The sequence below is a fragment of the Mustelus asterias genome, unplaced genomic scaffold (assembly GCF_964213995.1).
Source record: "Mustelus asterias unplaced genomic scaffold, sMusAst1.hap1.1 HAP1_SCAFFOLD_112, whole genome shotgun sequence".
In the NCBI taxonomy this organism is placed as follows: Eukaryota; Metazoa; Chordata; class Chondrichthyes; order Carcharhiniformes; family Triakidae; genus Mustelus; species Mustelus asterias.
In genome coordinates this window covers 56,109-81,514 of record NW_027590153.1, presented here as the reverse complement: position 1 = coordinate 81,514, position 25,406 = coordinate 56,109, and the positions used below count along the sequence as shown (strand labels likewise).

Genomic DNA, 25,406 nt, shown 5'->3' with positions numbered 1-25,406 from the left:
GAAATTGGAAGAGTACAGGTCCAATATGTTCTCTATAGAGGGAAATGTGGGAGCAATAAGTTCAGGGAACCTGGATGCCGAGAACAATTCAGGAATGGATAAGGGAGAAGAGAGGCTTTTAGCGAGTCCAAAGGCAGCAATTCAGCTGTGGCCCTAGAAGAATATAGAAAGTATAGGAGAAAACTTAAGACGACATTTAGAAGAGCAAAAATGGGCATGAAAAGGACTTGTGAATAAGATTAGTGAGAATCTTAAGATATTCTATCAATACATTAAGGGGAAGAGGTTAACCAGGAAAAGAGTAGGGTCCATGAGAGGCCAAGGGAGCAATCTGTGTGAGAAGCCGCAGGACATCAAAAGGGTGTTAAATAAATACTTCTCATCTGTCTTCCCTCAGGGGAAGAAGAATGTTGGTACAGAATTCAGGAAAAGGAACTGTGTGGAGCTTGAGCAGTTTAACACAGGAATTGAAGATGTATTTGAGGCTCTGACAGGCTTAAAGATGACAAATCCCCGGGCCCAGATAAATTGCACCCTGGTATGCTGTGGAAGGCGAGACAGGAAATTGCAGGGGCGCTGATGCAAATTTTAAATTTCTCTCTGGCTACAGAAGAAGTAAGAAGTCCCACAACACCAGATTAAAGTCCAACAGGTTTATTTTGTAGCAAAAGCCACTAGCTTTCGGAGCGCTGCTCCTTTGTCAGGTGACTGACGAAGGAGCAGCAGGCGCTCCGAAAGCTAGTGGCTTTTGCTACCAAGTAAACCTGTTGGACTTTAACCTGATGTTGTGAGACTTTTTACTGTGTTTACCCCAGTCCAACGCCGGCATCTCCACATCATGACTACTACAGAAGAAGTGCCAGAGGACTGGAAGACGGCCAAATGTGGTTCCATTTTTTAAGAAGGGTGGTAGAGATGGACCAGGGAATTACAGACTGTTGAGTCTCATGTCAATGTGAGGGAAACTATTGGAGAAAATTCTGAAGGAGAGAATTAATAACTACTTGGAAAAGCATTGGTTAATTAGGGATAGTCAGCATGCCTTTGTCAGAGGGAGATCACGCCTAACAAATTCGTTATAATTTTTCAAAAATTCGACTGGTTCTGTTGTTCAGCAAGGAGGGTCAAAGCGCAGAAGAGCGATAGTTATTGGGGACTCTATAGTCAGGGACACAGACAGGCATTTCTGTGGCTGGGAAAGAGACTCCAGGATGGTATGTTGCCTCCCTGGTGCCAGGGCCAAGGATGTCTCTGAATGGGGATAGGACATTCTGAAAGGGGAGGATGAACAGCCAGAGGTCGTGGTACACATTGGTACTAACAACATAGGCAGGAAGACTGACAAGGCGAGTTCAGGAAATTGGGTAGTAAGTTAAAAAAAGAGGACCTGTAGAGTTGTAATCTCAGGATTACCAGTCTGCCATGAGGGACCTTGTCCAAGGCCTTACTGAAGTCCATGTAGACAACATCTACTGCCCTACCCTCATCAATCATCTTCGTCACTTCCTCGAAAAACTCGATCAAGTTCGTGAGACACGACCTCCCCTTCACAAAACCATGTTACCTCTCACTAATACGTCCACTTATTTCCAAGTGGGAATAAATCCTGTCTTGAAGAATCCTCTCCAATAATTTCCCTACCACTGATTTCCCTACCACGAACAGTGGTCATAATTCCATAAGTTTTGGGGTGCTTGTGGATAAGGACAAGAGTGGTCTTTGGACAAAGGTGTTAAACTGGGGGGAGACTAACTACAATAATATTAAGCAGGATCTGGAGAGTGCAGACTGGTGCAGAAGGTGAAGTCGCATGGGATCAGAGGTGAGCTGGCAAGATGGATACAAAACTGGCTTGGTCAAAGTCCTTTACATAGAACATAGAACAGGTTTTCACTCCATCTGACGAAGGGGCAGCGCTCCGAAAGCTTATGGTATTTGCTACCAAATAAATCTGTTGGACTTTAACCTGGTGTTGTGAGACTTCTTACTTGGTCAAAGAAGACAGAGGGTAGCAGTGGAAGGGTGCATTTCTGAATGGAGGGCTGTGACAAGTGGCGTTCCTCAGGGATCAGTGCTGGGACCTTTGCTGTTTGTAATATATATAAATGATTTGGAGGAAAATGTAACCGGTTTGATTAGTAAGTTTGCGGACGACACAGAGGTTGGTGGATTTGTGGATAGCGATGAGGACCATCAGAGGATACAGCAGGATATAGATCAGTTGGAGACTTGGGCGGAGAGATTGCAGATGGGGAGGCTGTTTGTGGGTAAATCAACATCCGACGTGTGGGAGTCTTTCAAATGTCAGTTGATTGGAATTCAGGACCGGCATGTACCTGTGAGAGTGAAGGATAAGTGTGGCAAGTATCGGAAACCCTGGATAATGAGGGATATTATGAGCCTTGTCAAAAAGAAAAAGGAAGCATTCGTAAGGTCTAAAAGGCTTAGGATAGATGAAGTCCTTGAAGAATATAAAAAATGTAGGAAGGAACTTAAGGAAGGAGTTAGGAGGACTAAAAGGGTCATGAAAAGTCCTTGGCAAACCTAAGGAAATTAAGGAAAATCCGAAGGCATTTTATATATATGTAAAGAGCAAGAGGGTAGCCAGGGAAAGGGTTAGTCCGCTCAAGGATAATGGAGGGAATCTATACATGGAACCAGAGTAAAAGGGCGAGATACTAAATTAATACTTTGCCTCAATATTCACCAAAGAGAGGGACTTGATGGATCAGGAGCCTAGGGTAGGGTGTGTAGATATTCTGGGTCATGTCGATGTCAAAAAGGTGGTATTGGGCATTTTAAAAAGCATTAAAGTAGATAAGTCCCCAGGGTCTGATGGGATCTACCCCAGAATACTGAGGGGGGCAAGGGTGGAAATTGCTGGGGCCTTGACAGATCTCATCTTTAATAATGGACTCTAAAATCTTGCCAATGACCGAAGTCAGGCTAATCGGTATATAACTCCCCGTCTCCTGCCTCCCTCCCTCCCTTCTTAAACAGGGGTGTTACATTTGCTACTTTCTGGGACCCTCCTGTCTCCAGTGATTCCTGAAAGATCACCACCAATGCCTCCACAATTTCCTCAGCTATCTCTTTTCAAACCCTGGGGTGTAGTCCATTTGGTCCAGGTGATTTATCCACCTTCAGACCTTTCAGTTTCCCCAGAACCTTCTCCTTAGTGATGGCCACAACACTCACCGGTGTCTCCTGATTCTCCTGGAGCTCTGGCATCCCACTGGTGTCTTCCACCGTGAAGACTGATTGCAAAGTAACTATTCAGTTCCTCTGCCATTTTTTTGTTTCCTATTCTTACTTCTCCAGCCTCATTTTCCAGTGGTCCAATGCCTATTTTTGCCTCTCTCTTACCTTTTATATATTGAAAAAAACTCCTCCTATCTTCTTTTATATTACTAGCTAGCTTACACTCATATTTCATCCCCCCCCCCCCCCCCCCCCCCCCACCCCACCCCTTATTGCTTTTTTAGTTGTCCTCTGCTCGCTTTAAAAGACTTCCCAATCGTCTGGCTTCCCACTAATCCTCACCACTTTGTATGCTTTTTCTTTTGCTTTTATGCTGTCTTTGACTTCCCTCGTCAGCCTCATCCTCCCCTTAGCATGTTTCCTCCTCCTTGGGATGAATTTCTGTTGTGCCTCCCGAATAACTCCCAAAAACTCCTGCCATTGCTCTTCCACTGTCTTCCCTGCGAGGCTCCCTTTCCAATCAACTCTGGCCAGCTCCTCCCTCGTGTCTTTGTAGTTACCTTTATTTAATTGTAATGCCGTTACATCTGATTCCAGCTTCTCCCTCTCAAACTGCAGGGTAAATTCTATCATATTGTGGTCACTGCTCCCTAAGGGTTTCTTCACCTTAAGTTCCCTAATCAAGTCTGCCTCATTACACATCACTAAATCCAAAATTGCTTATTCCCTAGTAGGTTCTGTCACAAGCTGCTCCAAAAAACCATCTCTTAGACGTTCCACAAATTCCTTTTCTTGGGATCTACTACCGACCGGATTTTCCCAGTCCACCTGCATATTGAAGTCCCCCATGATTATTGTACTATTGACTTTTTTATTTGCCTTTTCTATCTCCCGATTTATTTTCTGCCCCACATCCTGACGACTGCTAGGGGGCCTGGACATAACTCCCATCAGGGTCTCTTTACCTTTGCGATTCCTCAACTCTACCCACAGAGATTCTATGCCTTCTGGTCCTATATCGCTTCTTGCTATCGATTTAACTTCATTCCTTACTAACAATGCAACCCCGCCCCCTTTGCCCATCTGCCTGTCATTTCAATAGGACACATATCCTTGGATATTTAGATCCTAGCCCTGATCTCTGTGATGCCCACAACATCGTACCGGCCAATTTCAATGTGCGCAACAAGCTCATTGACCTTGTTCTGTATACTGCACTCATTTAGGTCCAACACCCTCAGTCCTGCATTGACCACCTCCCTCCTCATACTGGTCACCTTTTTTGCTTTGCCTGAGGTTAGATTCCTGCCACCTCTCTGTTCTATTATGTGGTCTTGAAACTTTACGAACCTCTCCTGAGCCCTCGGCTCCTTTAACTAGTTAAAAGTCCTCATCATTAACCTGCACTTCTACTCTCTCCCTTAACTTTGTTTTTTTAATTCTCCATACAACTGAACCTGTGTCAGTGCAACTCGATGGGCCGAAGGGCCTCTTCTGAACTGTATGATTCTATGATTCAATGATATGGGACAAGTGCTGGAAAATGGGATTAGCGCGACTTTAGTGGTAGTTGTTTTTGTTGCAGACTCTATGACTATGACTTCAAAAGGACATAGACAGATTGGTGGATTGGGTAGACAGTGAAATTTATTGTAAGAGCAGTGTGAAGTAATTCATCTTGGTAGGAAGAACATGAGGATATAAAATAAAGGATACAATTCTTAAAAGCATGCAGGAGCAGAGGGACCTGGGTGTGTGTGTATATGTGAAGGTCATTGGTGGTGGCAGGATAGCTTGAGAGAGCAGTTAATAAAGCAGACAGTAGCCTGAGCTTTACTAATAGAGTCACAGAGTTCATAAGCAAGTAAGTTGTGTTAAAATTGTATAGAACAATTAGTTTTGTAGCCAGTTCTGGGTGCCACAGGATGTGAAGGTTTTGGAGAGAGTGCAGAAAAGATTCATGAGAATTGGTTAGCACTGTTGCCTCACAGCATCAGGGACCCGGGTTCAATTCTGGCCTTGGGTCACTGTCTGTGTGGAGTTTGCATGGTTGCCCCATGCCTGCGTGGGTTTCCTCCGGGTGCTCCTGTTTCTTCCCATACTCCAAAGATGTGCAGATTAGGTGGACTAGCCATGCTAAATTGCCTTAGTGCCCCATGATGTGTAAGTTAGGGCGATTGGTGGGGTAAATATGTGAGGTTAGTACGTGGGGTTACAGGGTTAAGGCCTGGGTAAGATAAAAAGCTGGGTCTGTGCAGACTCAATGGGCTGAATTGCCTCCTTGTGCACAGTAGTGATTCTATGATTCTGAGCTATGAGAATTGTTCCAGTAATCAGGAAATTCAGTTATGATGATAGATTGGAGAAGCTGGGACTGTTTTCCTTGGAGAGGTGAATGTTGAGAGGAGATTTGATAGAGGTGTTCAAGATCATGAGAGTTCCCAACAGAGTAGAGAGGGAGAAACTATTCCCATTGGTGGAAGGATTATTAAGAAGTGTGACACAGATTGAAAATAATTGGGAAAAGAAGCATTGGAAGAACCTTTTCACACAGCGAGCAGTTAGGATCTGGAATGCACTGTCTGAGAGTGTGGTGGAGACAGATTCAATGGAAACATTGAGGAGGGAATTATGTAAAAAGGAAGAATGTTCAGGGCTTCTGGGAAACGGTACGGCACTGCCGCTGGATAAATTGCTGGAGAGCCAGTACAGACATGAGAGGCTGAATGGCCTCCTTCTGTGGTGCAATCATTCTGTGATTCAGTTATTTTCAGCTAATTGCTATGATTTGGAATTCCCTGCCTCAAATGTTAGAGTCAGTACAGCATGGAAGGTCGCCATTTGGCCCATCAAGCCTACGTGGGGATAGGACGGAGAATGATGGTGGAAGCAGATTCAATAACAACGTTCAAAGAGAACTGGATGTGCAGGATGAAGATTTGCAGGCATGTCAAAATGAGCTAGAGGATCAAACATGACCATATTGAATGATGGAACAGGCTCAAAGGGCCAAATAGCCTACTCTTGCTCCGAGTTGCTATGTATCTATGCAGAAAAGCAGGAAAGGAGAATGATGAGACAGCACTTTCAAAGAATGATTTCCTACGTTGCTCTAAGATCCTATAATTTGGTATCTCAATATTAAGCAGATTTCATCTTGGTCACTAACTGACCTTCCCCCAATCCCCAATCACTTTATTTGACTGATTTCAGTCAGGAAACTGGGAGGAACTCACCTGCCACCACGGTAGTTGCCTGTCTTCGAACGTTGCTCTTGTCCACATATTCACCATAATCTAACTTTCCCTCCACGTAAATTCTGGCTCTGCTTGGTGAAAGAGTGAGAAATAATTCCAGAAGAGGCAGCACAAATTTTACACACTCTGGGATGCTTCCCAAAATTAGGGAAAATCTTGAGAAAATCCACAGAGGTCACTCCATATAAATGGGGGTTTAACTATAGGCCTCCCAACAGCCAGAGGGAGATAGAGGAATAGATATGTAAGCAGATTTTGACAATGTATAAAAGTAACAGAGTTGTTGTGGTGGGAGATTTTAACTTCCCCTATATTGACTGGGACTCACTTAGTGCCAGGGGTGTGGATGGGCAGTTTGTAAGCAGCATCCTGGAGGGCTTCTTGAAACAGTATGTAGATAGTTCAATGAGGGAATGGGCCGTAATGGACCTGGTATTGGGGAATGAGTCTGGCCAGGTGGTCGACGTTTCAGTAGGGGAGCAGTTCAGGAACAGTGACCACAATTCAGTAAGCTTTAAGGTACTGATGGATAAAGACAAATGTAATCCTCAAGTGAAGGTTGGGGGAAGGCTAATGACAACAATATCAGGCAGGAACTGAAGAATGTCAATTGGGGGCAGATGTTTGAGGGCAAATCAACATCTGGCATGTTCAAGTATAAGTTGATAGGAATTCAAGATCGGCACATTCCTGTAAGGATGAAGGATAAGTATGGCAAGTTTTGGGAACCTTGGATAATGAGAAAAATTGTCAAAGAGAAAAAGGAAGTATTTGTCAAGGCTAGGAGGCTGGGAACACATGAAGCAAGTGTGGAATACAAGGTAAGTAAAAAGAAACTTAAGCAAGGAGTAAGGGTGGCTAAAAGGAGTCACGAAAAGTCATTGGCCAGCAGGATTAAGGAAAATCCCAAGGCTTTTTATACATAAAGAGCAAGAGGGCAGCCAGGGAGGGAGTTGGCCCAGTCAAGGACAGGGGAGGGAATCTATGCGTGGAGCTGGAGGGCAAGGCATTAAATGAGTACTTTGCGTCAGTATTTACCAAAGAGAAGGACTTGGTGGATAATGAGTCTGGGGAAGGGTGTTAGATAGTTTGAGTCATGTTGAGATCAAAAAGGAGGTGGTATTGGGGTTCTTGAGAAACATTAAGGTAGACAAGTCGCCAGGGCCTGATGGGATATACCCCAGAATACTGAGAGAGGCAAGGGAGGAAATTGCTGGGGTCTTGAGAGAAATCTTTGTCTCCTCACTGGTTACAGGGTAGGTACAGTAAGAAGTTTAACAACACCAGGTTAAAGTCCAACAGGTTTATTTGGTAGCAAAAGCCACACAAGCTTTCGGAGCTCTTAGCCCCTTCTTCAGGTGAGTGGGAATTCTGTTCACAAACAGAGCTTATAAAGACACAGACTCAATTTACATGAATAATGGTTGGAATGCGAATACTTACAACTAATCAAGTCTTTAAGAAACAAAACAATGTGAGTGGAGAGAGCATCAAGACAGGCTAAAAAGATGTGTATTGTCTCCAGACAAGACAGCCAGTGAAACTCTGCAGGAAACCCAGCCTTCAGGAGAACAGTGACCATGACACCACACAACCCTGCCACAGCAACCTCTGCAAGACGTGCCGGATCATCGACACAGATGCCATCATCTCACGTGAGAACACCATCCACCAGGTACACGGTACATACTCTTGCAACTCGGCCAACGTTGTCTACCTGATACGCTGCAAGAAAGGATGTCCCGAGGCATGGTACATTGGGGAAACTATGCAGACGCTGCGACAACGGATGAATGAACACCGCTCGACAATCACCAGGCAAGACTGTTCTCTTCCTGTTGGGGAGCACTTCAGCGGTCACGGGCATTCGGCCTCTGATATTCGGGTAAGCGTTCTCCAAGGCGGCCTTCGCGACACACGACAGCGCAGAGTCGCTGAGCAGAAACTGATAGCCAAGTTCCGCACACACGAGGACAGCCTCAACCGGGATATTGGGTTCATGTCACACTATTTGTAACTCCCACAGTTGCGTGGACCTGCAGAGTTTCACTGGCTGTCTTGTCTGGAGACAATACACATCTTTTTAGCCTGTCTTGGTGCTCTCTCCACTCACATTGTTTTGTTTCTTAAAGACTTGATTAGTTGTAAGTATTCGCATTCCAACCATTATTCATGTAAATTGAGTCTGTGTCTTTATAAGCTCTGTTTGTGAACAGAATTCCCACTCACCTGAAGAAGGGGCTAAGAGCTCCGAAAGCTTGTGTGGCTTTTGCTACCAAATAAACCTGTTGGACTTTAACCTGGTGTTGTTAAACTTCTTACTGTGTTTACCCCAGTCCAACGCCGGCATCTCCACATACAGGGTAGGTCCCAGAGGATTGGAGAATAGCCAATGTTGTTTCTTTGTTTAAGAAGGGGAGCAAGGATAATCCAGGTAATTACAGGCCTTACGTCATGGTAAGGAAATTATTGGAGAGGATTCTTAGAGACAGGATTTACTCCATCTTCAAAATAAGTGCATGTATTAGCGAGAGGCAACATGGTTTTGTGAAGAGGAGGCCGTGTCTCACTAACTTGATCGAGTTAATCGAGGAAGTGACGAAGATGATTGATGAGGGTAAGGCAGTGGATGTTGTCTTTGATAAAGTCCCTCATGGCAGACTGGTTCAGAAGGATCAGAAGTCGCACAGGATCAGAGGTGAGCTGGCAAGATGGATACAGAACTGGCTCAGTCAAAGAACACAGTAAGAGTTTTAACAACGCCAGGTTAAAGTCCAACAGGTTCATTTGGTAGCAAAAGCCATTAGCTTTCGGAGCGCTGTTCCTTTGTCAGATGGAGTGGGTATCTGCTCTCAGACAGGGCACAGAGACACAAAATCAAGTTACAGAACACTGATTAGAATGCGAATCTCTAAAGCCAACTAGGTCTTAAAGATACAGACAATGTGAGTGGAGGGAGCATTAAGCACAGGTTAAAGAGATGTGCATTGTCTCCAGACAGGACAGCCAGTGAGATTCTGCAAGTCCAGGAGGCAAGCTGTGGGGGTTACTGATAGTGTGACATAAACCCAACATCCCGGTTTAGGCTGTCCTCATGTGTGCGGAACTTGGCTATCAGTTTCTGCTCAGCGACTCTGCGCTGTCGTGTGTCGTGAAGGCCGCCTTGGAGAACGCTTACCCGAAGAAGTCAAAGAAGACAGAGGGTAGCAGTGGAAGGGTGCATTTCTGAATGGAAGGCTGTGACAAGTGGCTGGGACCTTTGCTGTTTTATATATATATATATATATATATAAATGATTTGGAGGAAAGTGTAACTAGTTTGATTAGTAAGTTTGCGGACGAGACGAAGGTTGGTGAAATTACGAATAGCAATGAGGACCGTCAGATGATATAGCAGGATATAGATCGGTTGGATCATGGTCCACTGGAGCAAGCGGAGAGGGAGTGATTGGAGGCAGCAGTGCTGGTGAGAGATTAATTGAATTGTTTATTTAATTAGTCAGCTAGTGTGTGTTTTTTTTTGGCCTTTACTTTTGCAGTAGAATTTTAAGTTTAAAGTGAAAACTGGAAGTGGGCTGCTAAGGAGTCTGGGAAGGGTTTTTATTTTAACTTTAAAAGTCAGTTACCTGGGAGGTTCCCCCTCATTGTTCCACTGGAGCAAGCTGAGAGGGAGTGATTGGAGGCAGCAGTGCTGGTGAGAGATTAATTGAATTGTTTATTTAATTAGTCAGCTAGTGTGTGTTTTTTTTGGCCTTTACTTTTGCAGTAGAATTTTAAGTTTAAAGTGAAAACTGGAAGTGGGCTGCTAAGGAGTCTGGGAAGGGTTTTTTAAGCGCGCGAAGTATAAAAGGTAGGCTGCAGTATACAGCGGGCAACGTCGGGAGCGGGCAGGGGAGTGAGTGAGAAGCAGAGTGTGAGCTATAAGGCTTTGGCTCACAGGGCTTAGGCAGTAAGGGCGAGCAGAGGTGAGTTTAAATTCATTTCTGCACTTTCTACCTGGTACTGGCAAGGTATCTAGAGGGGATGGGTGTGCAGGCAGTGCTATGTTCCTCTTGCACTATGTTTGAGGTGAGGGACGACGACAGTGTCCCTGCTGATTACACCTGTGGGAAGTGCACCCATCTGCAGCTCCTCCAAAACCGTGTTAGGGAACTGGAGCTGGAGTTGGATGATCATGAGGGACGCAGAGGTGGCCATAGACAAAAGCTTTAGGGATACAGTTACTCCGAGGAATGAAAACAGATGGGTGACGGTGAGAGGGGCTGGGAGGAAGCAGTCCGTGCAGGGATCCCCGGTGGTCGTTCCCCTTAGCAACAAGTATTCCGCTTTGAATACGGTTGAGGGGGATGACATACCAGTGGTGAGCCGCAGTGAGAGGATCTCCAGCACTGTGTCCGTCTCTGTGGCTCGGGAGGGTAAGGGGCAGAGCGGGAGGGCAATAGTTATTGGGGACTCGTTAGTTAGAGGGATAGATAGGAGGTTCTGTGGCAACAAAAGAGACTCACGGATGGTATGTTGCCTACCGGATGCCAAGGTCCGTGACGTCTCAGACCGTGTTTTCCGGATTCTGAAGGGGGAGGGGAAACAGTCACAAGTTGTGGTACACATTGGTACCAATGACATAGGTAAGAGAAGGGACGAGGATTTAAAGCAGGAATTTCTGGAGCTGGGCTAGAAGCTGAGAGCCAAGACGAAACATGTGGTCATCTCTGGTATGTTGCCGGTGCCACGTGATAGCGAGTTGAGGAACAGGGAGAGAGTGCAGTTAAACATGTGGTTGCAGGGATGGTGTAGGAGGGAGGGTTTCAGATACGTGGATAATTGGAACACATTCTGGGGAAGGTGGGACCTGTACAAACAGGACGGGGTGCACCTGAACCAGAGGGGCACCAATATCCTCGGAGGGAAATTTGTTACGGCTCTTCAGGGGGGTTTAAACTAATTTGTCTGGGGAGTGGGAAAAGGAGTTGTAGTCCAGAAGTCAGTGAGGGTGGTGAGGTATTGGGGAAGGTATCAGGGTCAAGGGTGGGTACCGGTAGACAGGAAGGTGGGTTGAAGTGTGTCTACTTCAATGCAAGGAGCATCCGGAACAAGGTAGATGAACTTGGGGCGTGGATTGGTACTTGGGACTACGATGTTTTGGCCATTACGGAGGCGTGGGTAGAACAAGGACAGGAATGGTTGTTGGACGTTCCGGGGTATAGATGTTTCAGTAAGTGTAGGGAAGCTGGTAAAAGAGGTGGAGGAGTGGCATTGTTAATCAAGGATAGTTTAACGGCTGCGGAAAGGCACTTCGAGGGGGATCTGCACACTGAGGTAATATGGGCTGAGGTTAGAAATAGGAAAGGAGCGGTCACGTTGTTAGGAGTTTACTATAGGCCCCCAAATAGTAATAGACATGTGGAGGAAGAAATTGCTAAGCAGATTATGGATATGTGTGGGGGTCACAGGGTAGTTCTCATGGGGGACTTTAACTTTCCAAGTATTGATTGGAGCCTTTGTAGGTCAAATAGTTCGGATGGGGCAGTTTTTGTGCAGTGTGTGCAGGAGAGTTTCCTGACACAATATGGGGATAGGCCGACAAGAGGTGAGGCCACATTGGATTTGGTACTGGGAAATGAACCGGGCCAAGTGTTAGATTTGGTTGTGGGAGAGCACTTTGGAGATAGTGACCACAATTCGGTGTCTTTTGTTATGGCAATGGAGAGGGATCGGGCCGTACGGCAGGGCAAGGTTTACAATTGGGGGAGAGGTAATTATGATGCGATTAGGCAAGAATTAGGGGGGCCATGTTTTTGAGGAAGAGAAGGTGTTACAGAAGAGCGGTGGATGTGGTCTATATGGACTTCAGCAAGGCGTTCGATAAGGTCCCCCATGCAAGACTTCTTGAGAAAGTGAGAGGGCATGGGATCCAAGGGGCTGTTGCCTTGTGGATCCAGAACTGGCTTGCCTGCAGAAGGCAGAGAGTGGCTGTGGAGGGGTCTTTCTCTGCATGGAGGTCAGTGACCAGTGGAGTGCCCCAGGGATCTGTTCTGGGACCCTTGCTGTTTGTCATTTTCATAAATGACCTGGATGAGGAAGTGGAGGGATGGGTTGGTAAGTTTGCTGACGACACCAAGGTAGGTGGTGTTGTGGATAGTTTGGAGGGATGTCAGAAGTTGCAGCGAGACATAGATAGAATGCAAGACTGGGCGGAGAAGTGGCAGATGGACTTCAACCCGGATAAGTGTGTGGTGATCCATTTTGGCAGATCCAATGGGATGAAGCAGCAGTATAATATGAAGGGTACCATTCTTAGCAGTGTAGAGGATCAGAAGGACCTTGGGGTCCGGGTCCATAGGACTCTTAAATCGGCCTCGCAGGTGGAGGATGCGGTCAAGAAGGCGTACGGCGTACTGGCCTTCATTAATCGAGGGATTGAGTTTAGGAGTCGGGAGATAATGCTGCAGCTTTATAGGACCCTGGTTAGACCCCACTTGGAGTACTGCGCGCAGTTCTGGTCACCTCATTACAGGAAAGATGTTGAAGCCATTGAAAGGGTGCAGAGGAGATTTACAAGGATGTTGCCTGGATTGGGGGGCATGCCTTATGAGGATAGGTTGAGGGAGCTTGGTCTCTTCTCCCTGGAGAGACGAAGGATGAGAGGTGACCTGATAGAGGTTTACAAGATGTTGAGAGGTCTGGATAGGGTAGACTCTCAGAGGCTATTTCCAAGGGCTGAAATGGTTGCTACGAGAGGACACAGGTTTAAGGTGCTGGGGGGTAGGTACAGAGGAGATGTCAGGGGTAAGTTTTTCACTCAGAGGGTGGTGGGTGAGTGGAATCGGCTGACGTCGGTGGTGGTGGAGGCAAACTCGTTGGGGTCTTTTAAGAGACTTCTGGATGAGTACATGGGATTTAATGGGATTGAGGGCTATAGATAGGCCTAGAGGTGGGGATGTGATCGGCGCAACTTGTGGGCCGAAGGGCCTGTTTGTGCTGTGGCTTTCTATGTTCTATATGTTCTATAAGTTGGGAACAGAAACTGTCAGAGGAAGGAACTAATGAAAAGTGGAACTTTTTCAAGGAACAAATACTGGATGTCCTTGATAGGTATGTCCCTGTCATGCAGGGAGGAAATGGCCGAGTGAGGGAACCATGGTTCACGAAAGAGGTGGAATGTCTTGTGAAAAGGAAGAGGGAGGCTTATGTAGGGATGAGGAAACAAGGTTCAGATGGCTCGATTGAGGGTTACAAGTTAGCAAGGAATGAGCTGAAAAAGGGGCTTAGGAGAGCTAGGAGGGGACACGAGAAGTCCTTGGCGGGTCGGATCAAGGAAAACCCCAAGGCTTTTTACTCTTATGAGAGGAATAAAAGAATGACCAGGGTGAGGTTAGGGCCGGTCAAGGACAGTAGTGGGACCTTGTGTATGGAGTCAGTAGAGATAGGCGAGGTGATGAATGAATACTTTTCTTCAGTGTTCACCAAGGAGAGGGGCCATGTTTTTGAGGAAGAGAAGGTGTTACAGGCTAATAGGCTGGAGGAAATAGATGTTTGGAGGGAGGATGTCCTGGCAGTTTTGAATAAACTGAAGGTCGATAAGTCCCCTGGGCCTGATGAAATGTATCCTAGGATTCTTTGGGACGCAAGGGATGAGATTGCAGAGCCTTTGGCTTTGATCTTTGGGTCCTCACTGTCCACGGGGATGGTGCCAGAGGACTGGAGAATGGTGAATGTTGTTCCTCTGTTTAAGAAAGGGAATAGAAATGACCCTGGTAATTATAGACCGGTTAGTCTTACTTCGGTGGTTGGTAAATTGATGGAAAAGGTCCTTAGAGATGGGATTTATGACCATTTAGAAAGATGCGGATTAATCCGGGATAGTCAGCACGGATTCGTGAAGGGCAAGTCGTGCCTCACAAATTTGATAGAATTATTTGAGGAGGTATCTAAGTGTGTTGATGAAGGTAGGGCAGTTGATGTCATATACATGGATTTTAGTAAGGCGTTTGATAAGGTCCCCCATGGTCGGCTTATGATGAAACTGAGGTGGTGTGGGATAGAGGGAAAGTTGGCCGATTGGATAGGTAACTGGCTGTCTGATCGAAGACAGAGGGTGGTGGTCGATGGAAAATTTTCGGATTGGAGGCAGGTTGCTAGCGGAGTGCCGCAGGGATCCGTGCTTGGTCCTCTGCTCTTTGTGATTTTTATTAATGACTTAGAGGAGGGGGCTGAAGGGTGGATCAGTAAATTTGCTGATGACACCAAGATTGGTGGAGTAGTGGATGAGGTGGAGGGCTGTTGTAGGCTGCAAAGAGACATAGATAGGATGCAAAGCTGGGCTGAAAAATGGCAAATGGAGTTTAACCCTGATAAATGTGAGGTGATTCATTTTGGTAGGACTAATTTAAATGTGGATTACAGGGTCAAAGGTAGGGTTCTGAAGACTGTGGAGGAACAGAGAGATCTTGGGGTTCATATCCACAGATCTCTAAAGGTTGCCACTCAAGTGGATAGAGCTGTGAAGAAGGCCGATAGTGTGTTAGCTTTTATTAACAGGGGGTTGGAGTTTAAGAGCCGTGGGGTTATGCTGCAACTGTACAGGACCTTGGTGAGACCACATTTGGAATATTGTGTGCAGTTCTGGTCACCTCACTATAGGAAGGATGTGGAAGCGCTGTAAAGAGTGCAGAGGAGATTTACCAGGATGCTGCCTGGTTTGGAGGGTAGGTCTTATGAGGAAAGGTTGAGGGAGCTGGGGCTGTTCTCTCTGGAGCGGAGGAGGCTGAAGGGAGAATTAATAGAGGTTTATAAAATGATGAAGGGGATAGATAGAGTGAACGTTCAAAGACTATTTCCTCGGGTGGATGGAGCTATTACAAGGGGGCATAACTATAGGGTTCGTGGTGGGAGATACAGGAAGGATATCAGAGGTAGGTTCTTTACGCAGAGAGTGGTTGGGGTGTGGAATGGACTGCCTGCAGTGATAGTGGAGTCAGACACTTTAGGAACATTTAAGCAGTTATTGGATAGGCACATGGAGCACACCAGGATGATAGGGAGTGGGATAGCTTGATCTTGGTTTCGGATAAAGCTCGGCACAACATCGTGGGCCGAAGGGCCTGTTCTGTGCTGTACTGTTCTATGTTCTATGAGACTTGGGCAGAGAGATGGCAGATGGAGTTTAATCCGGACAAAACGTAAGCTAATGCATTTTGGAAGGTCTAATACAGATAGGAAATATACAGTAAATGGCAGAACCCTTAAGAGTATTGATAGGCAGAGGGATCTGGGTGTACAGGTACACAGGTCACCGAAAGTGGCAACGCAGGCGGAGAAGGTAGTCAAGAAGACATACGACATGCTTGCCTTCATTGGCTGGGTCATTGAGTTTAAAAATTGGCAAGTCATGTTGCAGCTTTAGAGAACCTTAGTTAGGCCGCACTTAGAATATAGTGTTAAATTCTGGTCGCCACACTACCAGAAGGATGTGGAGGCTTTGGAGAGGGTACAGAAAAGATTTAGCAGGATATTGCCTGGTATGGAGGGCATTAGCTAGGAGGAGAGGTTGGAGAAACTTGGTTTGTTCTCATTGGAATGACCGAGGTTGAGGGCGACCTGATAGAAGTCTACAAGATTATGAGGAGCATGGATAGAATAGATAGTCAGAAGCTTTTTTCCAGCGTGGAAGAGTCAATTACTAGGGGGCATAGGTTTGAGGTGCAAGGGGCAAGGTTTAAAGGAGATGTACGAGGCAAGTTTTTACACAGAAGGTGGTTGGTGCCTGGAACTCGCTGCTGAGGGAGATGGTGGAAGCAGATACGATAGTGACTTTTAAGGGGCGTCTTGACAAATACATGAACAGGAAGGAAATAGATGTTTTAGTTCAGTAGGGCAGCATGGTCGGTGCTGACTGGGAGGGCCAAAGGGCCTGTTGATGTGCTGTAATTTTCTTTGTTCTTTTAATGATATGGAGGAAAATATAAATGATCTGGAGGAAAATGTGGGTGCTCTGATCAGTAATTTTGGGGATGACACGAAGATTGGCGGGGTTGCTTATAGTGCCGGGGACTGTCAGAGGATACAACAGGAGATACATTGGAGACTTACCGAGTTTAATCTGGAGAAATGCGAGCTGATGCATTTTGGAGGATCAAATTTAGGTGTGAATTATACTGTAAACGGCATAACGCTTAGGAACATTAACATACTGAGGGATCTGGGCGTGCAGATCCACAGGGCCCTAAAAGTGATAACACAGGTTGCCGAGGTGATTAAGAAGGCATATGGCATGCTTGCCTTCATTGGCCAGGGTATTGAGTACAAGAGTTGGGAAATCATGTTGCAGCTATATAAAACTTTGGTTAGGCCACATTTGGAGCTTTGCGTGCAGTTCTGATTGCCACACCACCAAAAGGGCGTGGAAGCTTTGGAGAGAATGCAAAGAAGATTCACCAGGATGTTGCTTGGTCTTGAGCATGTTGACTACGAGGAGAGGTTGAATAAACTAGGATTGTTTAAACTGGAAAGACATAGGCTGAAGGGAGACCTGATAGAGGTCCACAAAGTTATGAGGCATAGACAGGGTGGATAGTCAGAGGCTTTTTCCCCAGGGTGGAAATGTCAATTACAAGGCGGCACAGGTTCAAGGTAAGAGGGGGAAAGTTTAAGGGAGATGTGCGGGCGAGATTATTCACACAGCCAGTGGTCGATGCCCGGAACACGCTGCCAGAAGAGGTGGTGTAAGCAGGCACATTCGCACCATTTAAGAGGCATCTGGGTGGGTACATGAATAGGGAAGGAATAGAGGGATAAGGGCCAAGTAATGGCAGAAGGTTTTTTTTGTATTTTAGTTAGGGCATCATGATCGGCACAGGCTTGGAGGGCCTGTTCCTGTGTTGTACTTTTCGTAGAATCAACAGTGCAGAAGGAGGCCATTTGGCCCATTGAGCTTGCACCGACAACAATCCCACCCAGATCCTATCCCCGTAACCCCACATATTTTACTCTCCTAGTCCCCTGATGCTAAGGGACAATTTAACATGGCCAATCAACCTAACCCGCAAATCTTTGGAGTATGGGAGGAAACCCACGCAGACATGAGGAGAACGTGCAAACGCCACACAGACAGTGACCCAAGCCGGGAATCGAACCTCGGTCCCTGGCGCTGTGAGGCAGCAGTGCTAACCACTGTGCTACCATGCCGCCTCTTTGTTCTTTGTTCTAAAATCATCATAACTCCACTCTGAAACTCACTGCCACTCTATCAGGTCTCATCACTGCTTAAGAACGTCTCATCAGAGCTGGAGAGGAACTGGGGTTGGCTGGGAAAGGATAAAATTGCCGTGGTGGGTACAAGAACAAAGAAACTAAGAAAATTACAGCACAGGAACAGGCCCTTCGGCCCTCCAAGCCTGCACCGACCACGCTGCCCGACTTAACTAAAACACCCTATCCTTCTGGGGACCATATCCCTCTATTGGAGGGTGGCTCATGTTGTTCCGTTGTTTAAAAAAGGTTCCAAAAGAAATCCGGGAAATTATAGGCCAGTAAGTTTGACGTCGGTGGTGGGCAAGTTATTGGAAGGTGTGATAAGGGATAGGATCTACAAATATTTGGATAGACAGGGACTTATTAGGGAGAGTCAACATGGCTTTGTGCGTGGTAGGTCATGTTTGACCAATCTATTAGAGTTTTTCGAGGAGGTTACCAGGAAAGTGGATAAAGGGAAGGCGGTGGATGTTGTCTACCTGGATTTCAGCAAGGCCTTTGACAAGGTCCCTCATGGGAGGTAAGTTAGGAAGGTTCAGTCGCTAGGTATACATGGGGAGGTAGTAAATTGGATTAGACACTGGCTCAATGGAAGAAGCCAGAGAGTGGTTGTGGAGGATTGCTTCTCTGAGTGGAGGCCTGTGACTAGTGGTGTGCCGCAGGGATCGGTGTTGGGTCCATTGTTGTTTGTCAACTATATCAATGATCTGGATGATAATGTGGTCAATTGGATCAGCAAGTTTGCTGATGATACAAAGATTGGAGGTGTAGTGGACAGTGAGGAAGGTTTTCAAAGCTTGCAGAGGGATTTGGACCAACTAGAAAAATGGGCTGAAAAATGGCAAATGGAATTTAACGCAGACAAGTGTGAGATATTGCACTTTGGAAGGACAAACCAAAGTAGAACGTACAGGGTAAATGGTAGGACTCTGAAGAGTGCAGTTGAACAGAGGGATCTGGGAACACAGGTACAGAATTCCCTAAAAGTGACGTCACAGGTGGATAGGGTCGTAAAGAGTGCCTTTGGTACATTGGCCTTTATAAATCGGAGTATCGAGTATAAAAGTTGGAGTGTTATGGTAAGGTTATATAAGGCATTGGTGAGGCCGAGTTTGGAGTATTGTGTACAGTTTTGGTCACCTAGTTCCAGGAAGGATGTAAATAAGGTTGAAAGAGTGCAGGGAAGGTTCACAAGGATGTTGCCGGGACTTGAGAAGCTGAGTTACAGAGAGAGATTGAACTGGTTGGGACTTTATTCCCTGCAGCGTAGAAGATTGAGGGGAGATTTGATAGAGGTGTATAAGATTTTGATGGGTATAGATAGAGTGAATGCAAGCAGGCTTTTTCCGCTGAGGCTAGGGGAGAGGGCATGGGTTAAGGGTGAAAGGAGAAAAGTTTAAAGGGAATATTAGGGGGGGCTTCTTCACGCAGAGAGTGGTGGGAGTGTGGAATGAGCTGCCGGATAAAGTGGTAAATGCGTTTAACATTTAAGAAAAACTTGGACGGGTTCATGGATGAGAGGGGTGTGGAGGGATATGGTCCAAGTGCAGGTCAGTGGGACTAGGCAAAAAAATGGTTCGGCACAGACAAGAAGGGCCAAAAGGCCTGCTTCTGAGCTGTAATTTTCCATGGTTCTATGGTTCTATTCCCATCCTATTCATGTACTTGTCAAGATGCCCCTTAAAAGTCACTACTCTATCCACTTCCACATCTCCTTTAAACCTTGCCCCTCGCACCTTAAACCTGTGGCCCCTAGTAATTGACTCTTCCACCCTGGGAAAAAGCTTCTGACTATCCACTCTGTCCATGCCTCTCATAATCTTGTAGATTTCTATCAGGTCTCCCCATAACCTCCGTTGCTCCAGTGAGAACAAACCAAGTTTCTCCAACCTCTCCTCATAGCTAATGCCCTCCATACCAGGCAACATCCTGGTAAATCTTTTCTGTACCCTCTCCAAAGCCTCCACATCCTTCTGGTAGTGTGGCGACCAGAATTGAACACTATATTCCAAGTGCGGCCTAACTAAGGTTCTTTTAAGCTGCAACATGACTTGCCAATTTTTAAACTCAATACCCTGGCCGATGAAGGCAAGCATGCCGTATGCCTTCTTGACTACCTTCTCCACCTGCATTGCCACTTTCAGTGACCTATGTACCTGTACACCCAGATCCCTTTGCCTCTCAATACGCCTAAGGGTTCTGCCATTTACTGTATATTTCCTATCTGTATTAGATCTTCCAAAATGCGTTACCTCACATTTGTCCGGATTAAACTCCATCTGCCATCTCTCCACCCAAGTCTCCAGCTGATCTATATCCTCCTGTATCCTCTGATGGTCCTCATCGCCATCGGCAAATCCACCATAGAATCATAGAAACCCTACAGTGCAGAAGGAGGCCATTCGGCCCATCAAGTCTGCACCGACCACAATCCCACCCAGGCCCTATCCCCACATATTTACCCGCTAATCCCTCTAACCTACGCATCCCAGGACTCTAAGGGGCAATTTTTAACCTGGCCAATCAACCTAACCCGCACATCTTTGGACTGTGGGAGGAAACCGGAGCACCCGGAGGAAACCCACGCAGACACGAGGAGAATGTGCAAACTCCACACAGACAGTGACCCAAGCCGGGAATCGAACCCGGGACCCTGGAGCTGTGAAGCAGCAGTGCTAACCACTGTGCTACCGTGCCGCCCACCTTTGTGTCGTCCGCAAACTTACTAATCAAACCAGTTACATTTTCCTCCAAATCGTTTATATATATATTACAAACAGCAAAGGTCCCAGCACTGATCCCTGAGGAACGCCACTTGTCACATTCAGAAACGCACCCTTCCACTGCTACCCTCTGTCTTCTTTGACCCAGCCAGTTTTGTATCCATCTTGCCAGCTCACTTCTGATCCCATGCGACTTCACCTTCTGCACCAGTCTGCCATGAGGGAGCTTGTCAAAGGCCTTACTGAAGTCCATGTAGACAACATCCACTGCCCTACCCTCATCAATCATCTTCGTCAGTTCCTCGAAAAACTCGATCAAGTTCATGAGACACGACCTCCCCTTCACAAAACTATGTTGCCTCTCTCTAATACGTCTACTTATTTCCAAGTGGGAATAAATCTTGTCTCGAAGAATCCTGTCCAATAATTTCCCTACCACTGATGTAAGGCTCACTGGCCTGTAATTACCTGGATTATTCTTCCTACCCTTCTTAAACAAAGAAACAACATTGGCTATTCTCCAATCCTCTGGGACCTCCCCTGTAAGAAGTCTAACAACACCAGGTTTAAGTCCAACGGGTTTATTTGGTAGCAAACGCCACTCCAACTAAACCTGTTGGATTTTAACCTGGTGTTGTTAGACTTCTTACTGTGTTTACCCCAACGCCGGCGTCTCCACATCATGACCTCCCCTGTGGCCATTGAGGATAAAAAGATTTCTCTCAAGGCCCCAGCAATTTCCTCCCTTGCCTCGCTCAGTATTCTGGGGTATATCCCAATCAGGCCCAACAACACAAGTAGGACTAAGTATGGATACCAACAACACAGGTAGGACTAAGAAAGAGGTTTTACTAAGAGCATATAGAATCAGAGTCATACATTACAGAAAAGGCCCTTTGGCCCATCAAGTCTGCACCAACAAAACGACACAAAATCTACACTCATCCTACTTTCCAGCACTTGACCCATAGCCCTGAATGTCATGAAATTTCAAGTGCTCATTCATGTACTTTTTTAAGTTTGGGATATTTCCCACCTTTACTACCCTCTCAGGCAGAGCATTCCAGACTCCCTCTGGATGAAGGGCGAAATGGACTATTATTTATAACAGCATAATGGACTATCATTTAAATGGTAAAAAAATTGCAGCATGCTGCTGTGCAGAGGGACCTGGGTGTCCTTGTGCAGGAATGTCAAGGAGTTGGTTTGCAGGTGCAGCAGGTAATTAAGAAGGCAAATGGAATTTTGTCCTTCATTGCTAGAGGGATAGAGTTTAACAACAGCGAGATTATGTTGCAGCTGTATAAGGTGCTGGTGAGGCTGCACCTGGAATACTGTGTACAGTTTTGGTCTCCTTACTTGAGAAAGGATATACTGGCACTGGAGGGGGTGCAGAGGAGATTCACTAGGTTGATTCCGGAGTTGAGAGGGTTGGCTTATGAGGAGAGACTGAGTAGACTGGGGCTATACTCATTGGAATTCAGATGAATGAGGGGAGATCTTATAGAAACATATAAGATTATGAAGGGAATAGATAAGATAGAAGCTGTTTCCACTGGCAGGTGAAACTAGAACTAGGGGGCATGGCCTCAAAATAAGGGGGAGCAGATTTAGGACTGAGTTGAGGAGGAACTTCTTCACACAAAGGGCTGTGAATCTGTGGAATTCCCTGTCCAGTGAAGCAGTTGAGGCTACCTCATTGAATGTTTTTAAGGCAAAGATAGATAAATTTTGAACAGTAAAGGAATTAAGGGTTATGGTAAGCAGGCAGGTAAGTCCACGAAAAGATCAGCCATGATCTTATTGAATGGCGGAGCAGGCTCGAGGGGCCAGATGGTCTACTCCTGCTCTTAGATCTTATTAAAAAACTGTTTCCTTGAATCCCCTTTAAACCTCCTTCCCCTCACTTTAAAATTATGCCCCCTTGTTACTGACCCTTCAACGAAGGGGAACAGCTGCTTCTGATCCGACCCCTCAAAATCTTATATACCTCAATCAGGTACCCCTCAGCCTTCTCTGCTCTAATGATAAACAACCTGAGCCTATCCGGCCTCTCTTCATAGATCAAATGCTCCATATCCCAGGCAGCATCCTGGTGAAACTCCTTTGCACCCCCTCCAGTGAAATCACATCCTTCCTATAGTGAGGTGACCAGACCTGCACACAATACTCCAGCTCTGGCCTAACCTAAGTTTTGTACACCTCCACCATAATCTCCTTGCTCTTAGACTCTATGCCACGACTGATAAGACAAGAGTTCCGTACGTTAACTTAACTACCCTTTAATATGTCCTGCCACCTTCTATGGATCTATGGATGAACACCCCAGGATTCCTCTGTTCCTGAGCTTCCTCGTGTCATGTATGAGTAGCTAGAGGCTAAGTTAAAAAGCAGAACCACAAAGACAATAATCTCTGGATTACTACCAGAGTCAGAAGTAAATTGGCACAGGGTAAATAAGATTAAAGTTGAATGCGTAGCTCAAAGATTGGTGTGGGAGTAATGAGTTAACATTCATGGAGCACTGGCACCAATACTGGGGAAAGTGGGAGCGTTCCCTTTGGGAAGCTTTGTTAACTTTGCAGAAAACACTGATCCACCCTCAAGTGAAGTATTGAATCACAGAATCTTCACAGAGCAGCAGGAGGCCATTCAGCCCATCGAGTATGCACCGGCTCATTGAAAGTCCCCACTCTCCTGCCTTATCCCCGTAATCTTGTACATTCTTTCTTTTCAGATAGCAATCCAATTCCCTTTTGAATACCTAGATTGAATCTGCCTCCACTATCCTCTTAGGAAGTTCATTCCAGACTCAAACCATCCTCTGGGTGAAATAGTTTTTTCTCACATCACTTCTACTCCTTTTTTATTATTTTGAATCTGTGTCCTCTGGTTCTTGATGCTCTTGAGAGAACAAAGAAAAGTACAGCACAGGAACAAGCCCTTTGGCCCTCCAAGCCCATGCCGATCAAGATGCTATAACTAAACTAAAAAAACCTGCCCTTACTCGGTCCATATCCCTCTATTCATGTACTCATTCAGATGCCTCTTAAATGGTGCTAATGTGTCTGCTTCCACCAACTCCTCTTGCACTGCGTTCCAGGCACCCACCACCCTCTGTGTAAAACATTTCTTCCACATATCTCCCTTAAACTTCCCCCCTTTCACTTTGAACCTGTGCCCCCTTGTAATTGACACTTCCACCCTTGGAAAAAGCTTCCGACTATCCACCTTGTCTATGCCTCTCATAATTTTGTAGACCCCTATCAGGTCTCCCTTCAGTCTCCGTCTTTCCAGTGAAACTGTTCCCAGTGAAGGGAACAGTTTCTCACCATTTACCCTGTCCACACCCTTCAGGATAGCTCTATCAAGTCTCCCCTCAGCCTCTTATTTCCAGACCTAAGCTCTCCAATCACAGCTACAGTTTATTCCTGGAATCTCCTCTGTACTGTTTCCAATGTCTTCACATTTTTCCTCAAGTATGGCGCCCAGAATTGGCACTACAGACTACAAACACGAACCACAGATCCAACCAAAGAACACACCCGTCAACTCAACAGACTGATCAATACCTTTGATCCGGACCTTCAGAGCACCCTCCGTGCTCTCATCCCACGTACTGACCCAGTCTGACCCAGGTCAGAAATGACAAACACAAGGGGTCACAAGTTCAAGGTAAGCGGGGACAAGGTTCATTACGTATATGCGGGGGACGTATTTTACACAGAGGGTGGTTGGGGGCCTGGAATGCACTACCAAGCAAGGTGGCTGAGGCTAGGATCATTTAAGACTTATCTAGATCCCCCATGGTCGGCTTATGATGAAAGTAAGGAGGTGTGGGATAGGGGGAAAGTTGGCCATTGGATAGGTAACTGGCAGTCTGATCGAAGACAGAGGGTGGTGGTGGATGGAAAATTTTCGGACTGAAGGCAGGTTGCTAGCGGAGTGCCACAGGGATCAGTGCTTGGTCCTCTGCTCTTTGTGATTTTTATTAATGACTTAGAGGAGGGGGCTGAAGGGTGGATCAGTAAATTTGCTGATGACACCAAGATTGGTGGAGTAGTGGATGAGGTGGAGGGCTGTTGTAGGCTGCAAAGAGACATAGATAGGATGCAAAGCTGGGCTGAAAAATGGCAAATGGAGTTCAACCCTGATAAATGTGAGGTGATTCATTTTGATAGGACTAATTTAAATGTGGATTACAGGGTCAAAGGTAGGGTTCTGAAGACTGTGGAGGAACAGAGAGATCTTGGGGTCCATATCCACAGATCTCTAAAGGTTGCCACTCAAGTGGATAGAGCTGTGAAGAAGGCCGATAGTGTGTTAGCTTTTATTAACAGGGGGTTGGAGTTTAAGAGCCCTGGGGTTATGCTGCAACTGTACAGGACCTTGGTGAGACCACATTTGGAATAGTATGTGCAGTTCTGGTCACCTCACTATAAGGAGGATGTGGAAGCGCTGGAAAGAGTGCAGAGGAGATTTACCAGGATGCTGCCTGGTTTGGAGGGTAGGTCTTATGAGGAAAGGTTGAGGGAGCTAGGGCTGTTCTCTCTGGAGCGGAGGAGGCTGAGGGGAGACTTAATAGAGGTTTATAAAATGATAAAGGGGATAGATAGAGTGAACGTTCAAAGACTATTTCCACGGGTGGATGGAGCTATTACAAGGGGGCATAACTATAGGGTTCATGGTGGGAGATATAGGAAGGATATCAGAGGTAGGTTCTTTACGCAGAACAAAGAACAATACAGCACAGGAACAGGCCCTTCGGCCCTCCAAGCCCATGCCGCTCACTGGTCCAAACTAGACCATTCTTTTGTATCCCTCCATTCCCACTCCGTTCATATGGCTATCTAGATAAGTCTTAAACATTCCCAGTGTGTCCGCCTCCACCACCTTGCCTGGCAGCGCATTCCAGGCCCCCACCACCCTCTGTGCAAAATATGTCCTTCTGATATCTGTGTTAAACCTCCCCCCC

At 46.2% G+C, this 25,406-nt stretch overlaps 1 protein-coding gene across 4 annotated transcripts in view; it reads right to left on the bottom strand.

Annotated features, from left to right (window-relative positions):
- Positions 1-25,406, bottom strand: part of ssbp1 (single-stranded DNA binding protein 1) — a 71,349-nt gene that overhangs the window by 8,606 nt on the left and 37,337 nt on the right. For 2 of the 4 annotated variants that reach the window (XM_078203007.1, XM_078203005.1), the window contains one exon: positions 6,438-6,526. In XM_078203007.1, coding sequence (XP_078059133.1) covers positions 6,438-6,526 — 89 coding nt within the window. Of the gene's footprint in view, positions 1-6,437; positions 6,530-25,406 lie in introns of all 4 variants that reach the window. The other 2 variants (XM_078203004.1, XM_078203006.1) reach the window with 1 other exon arrangement.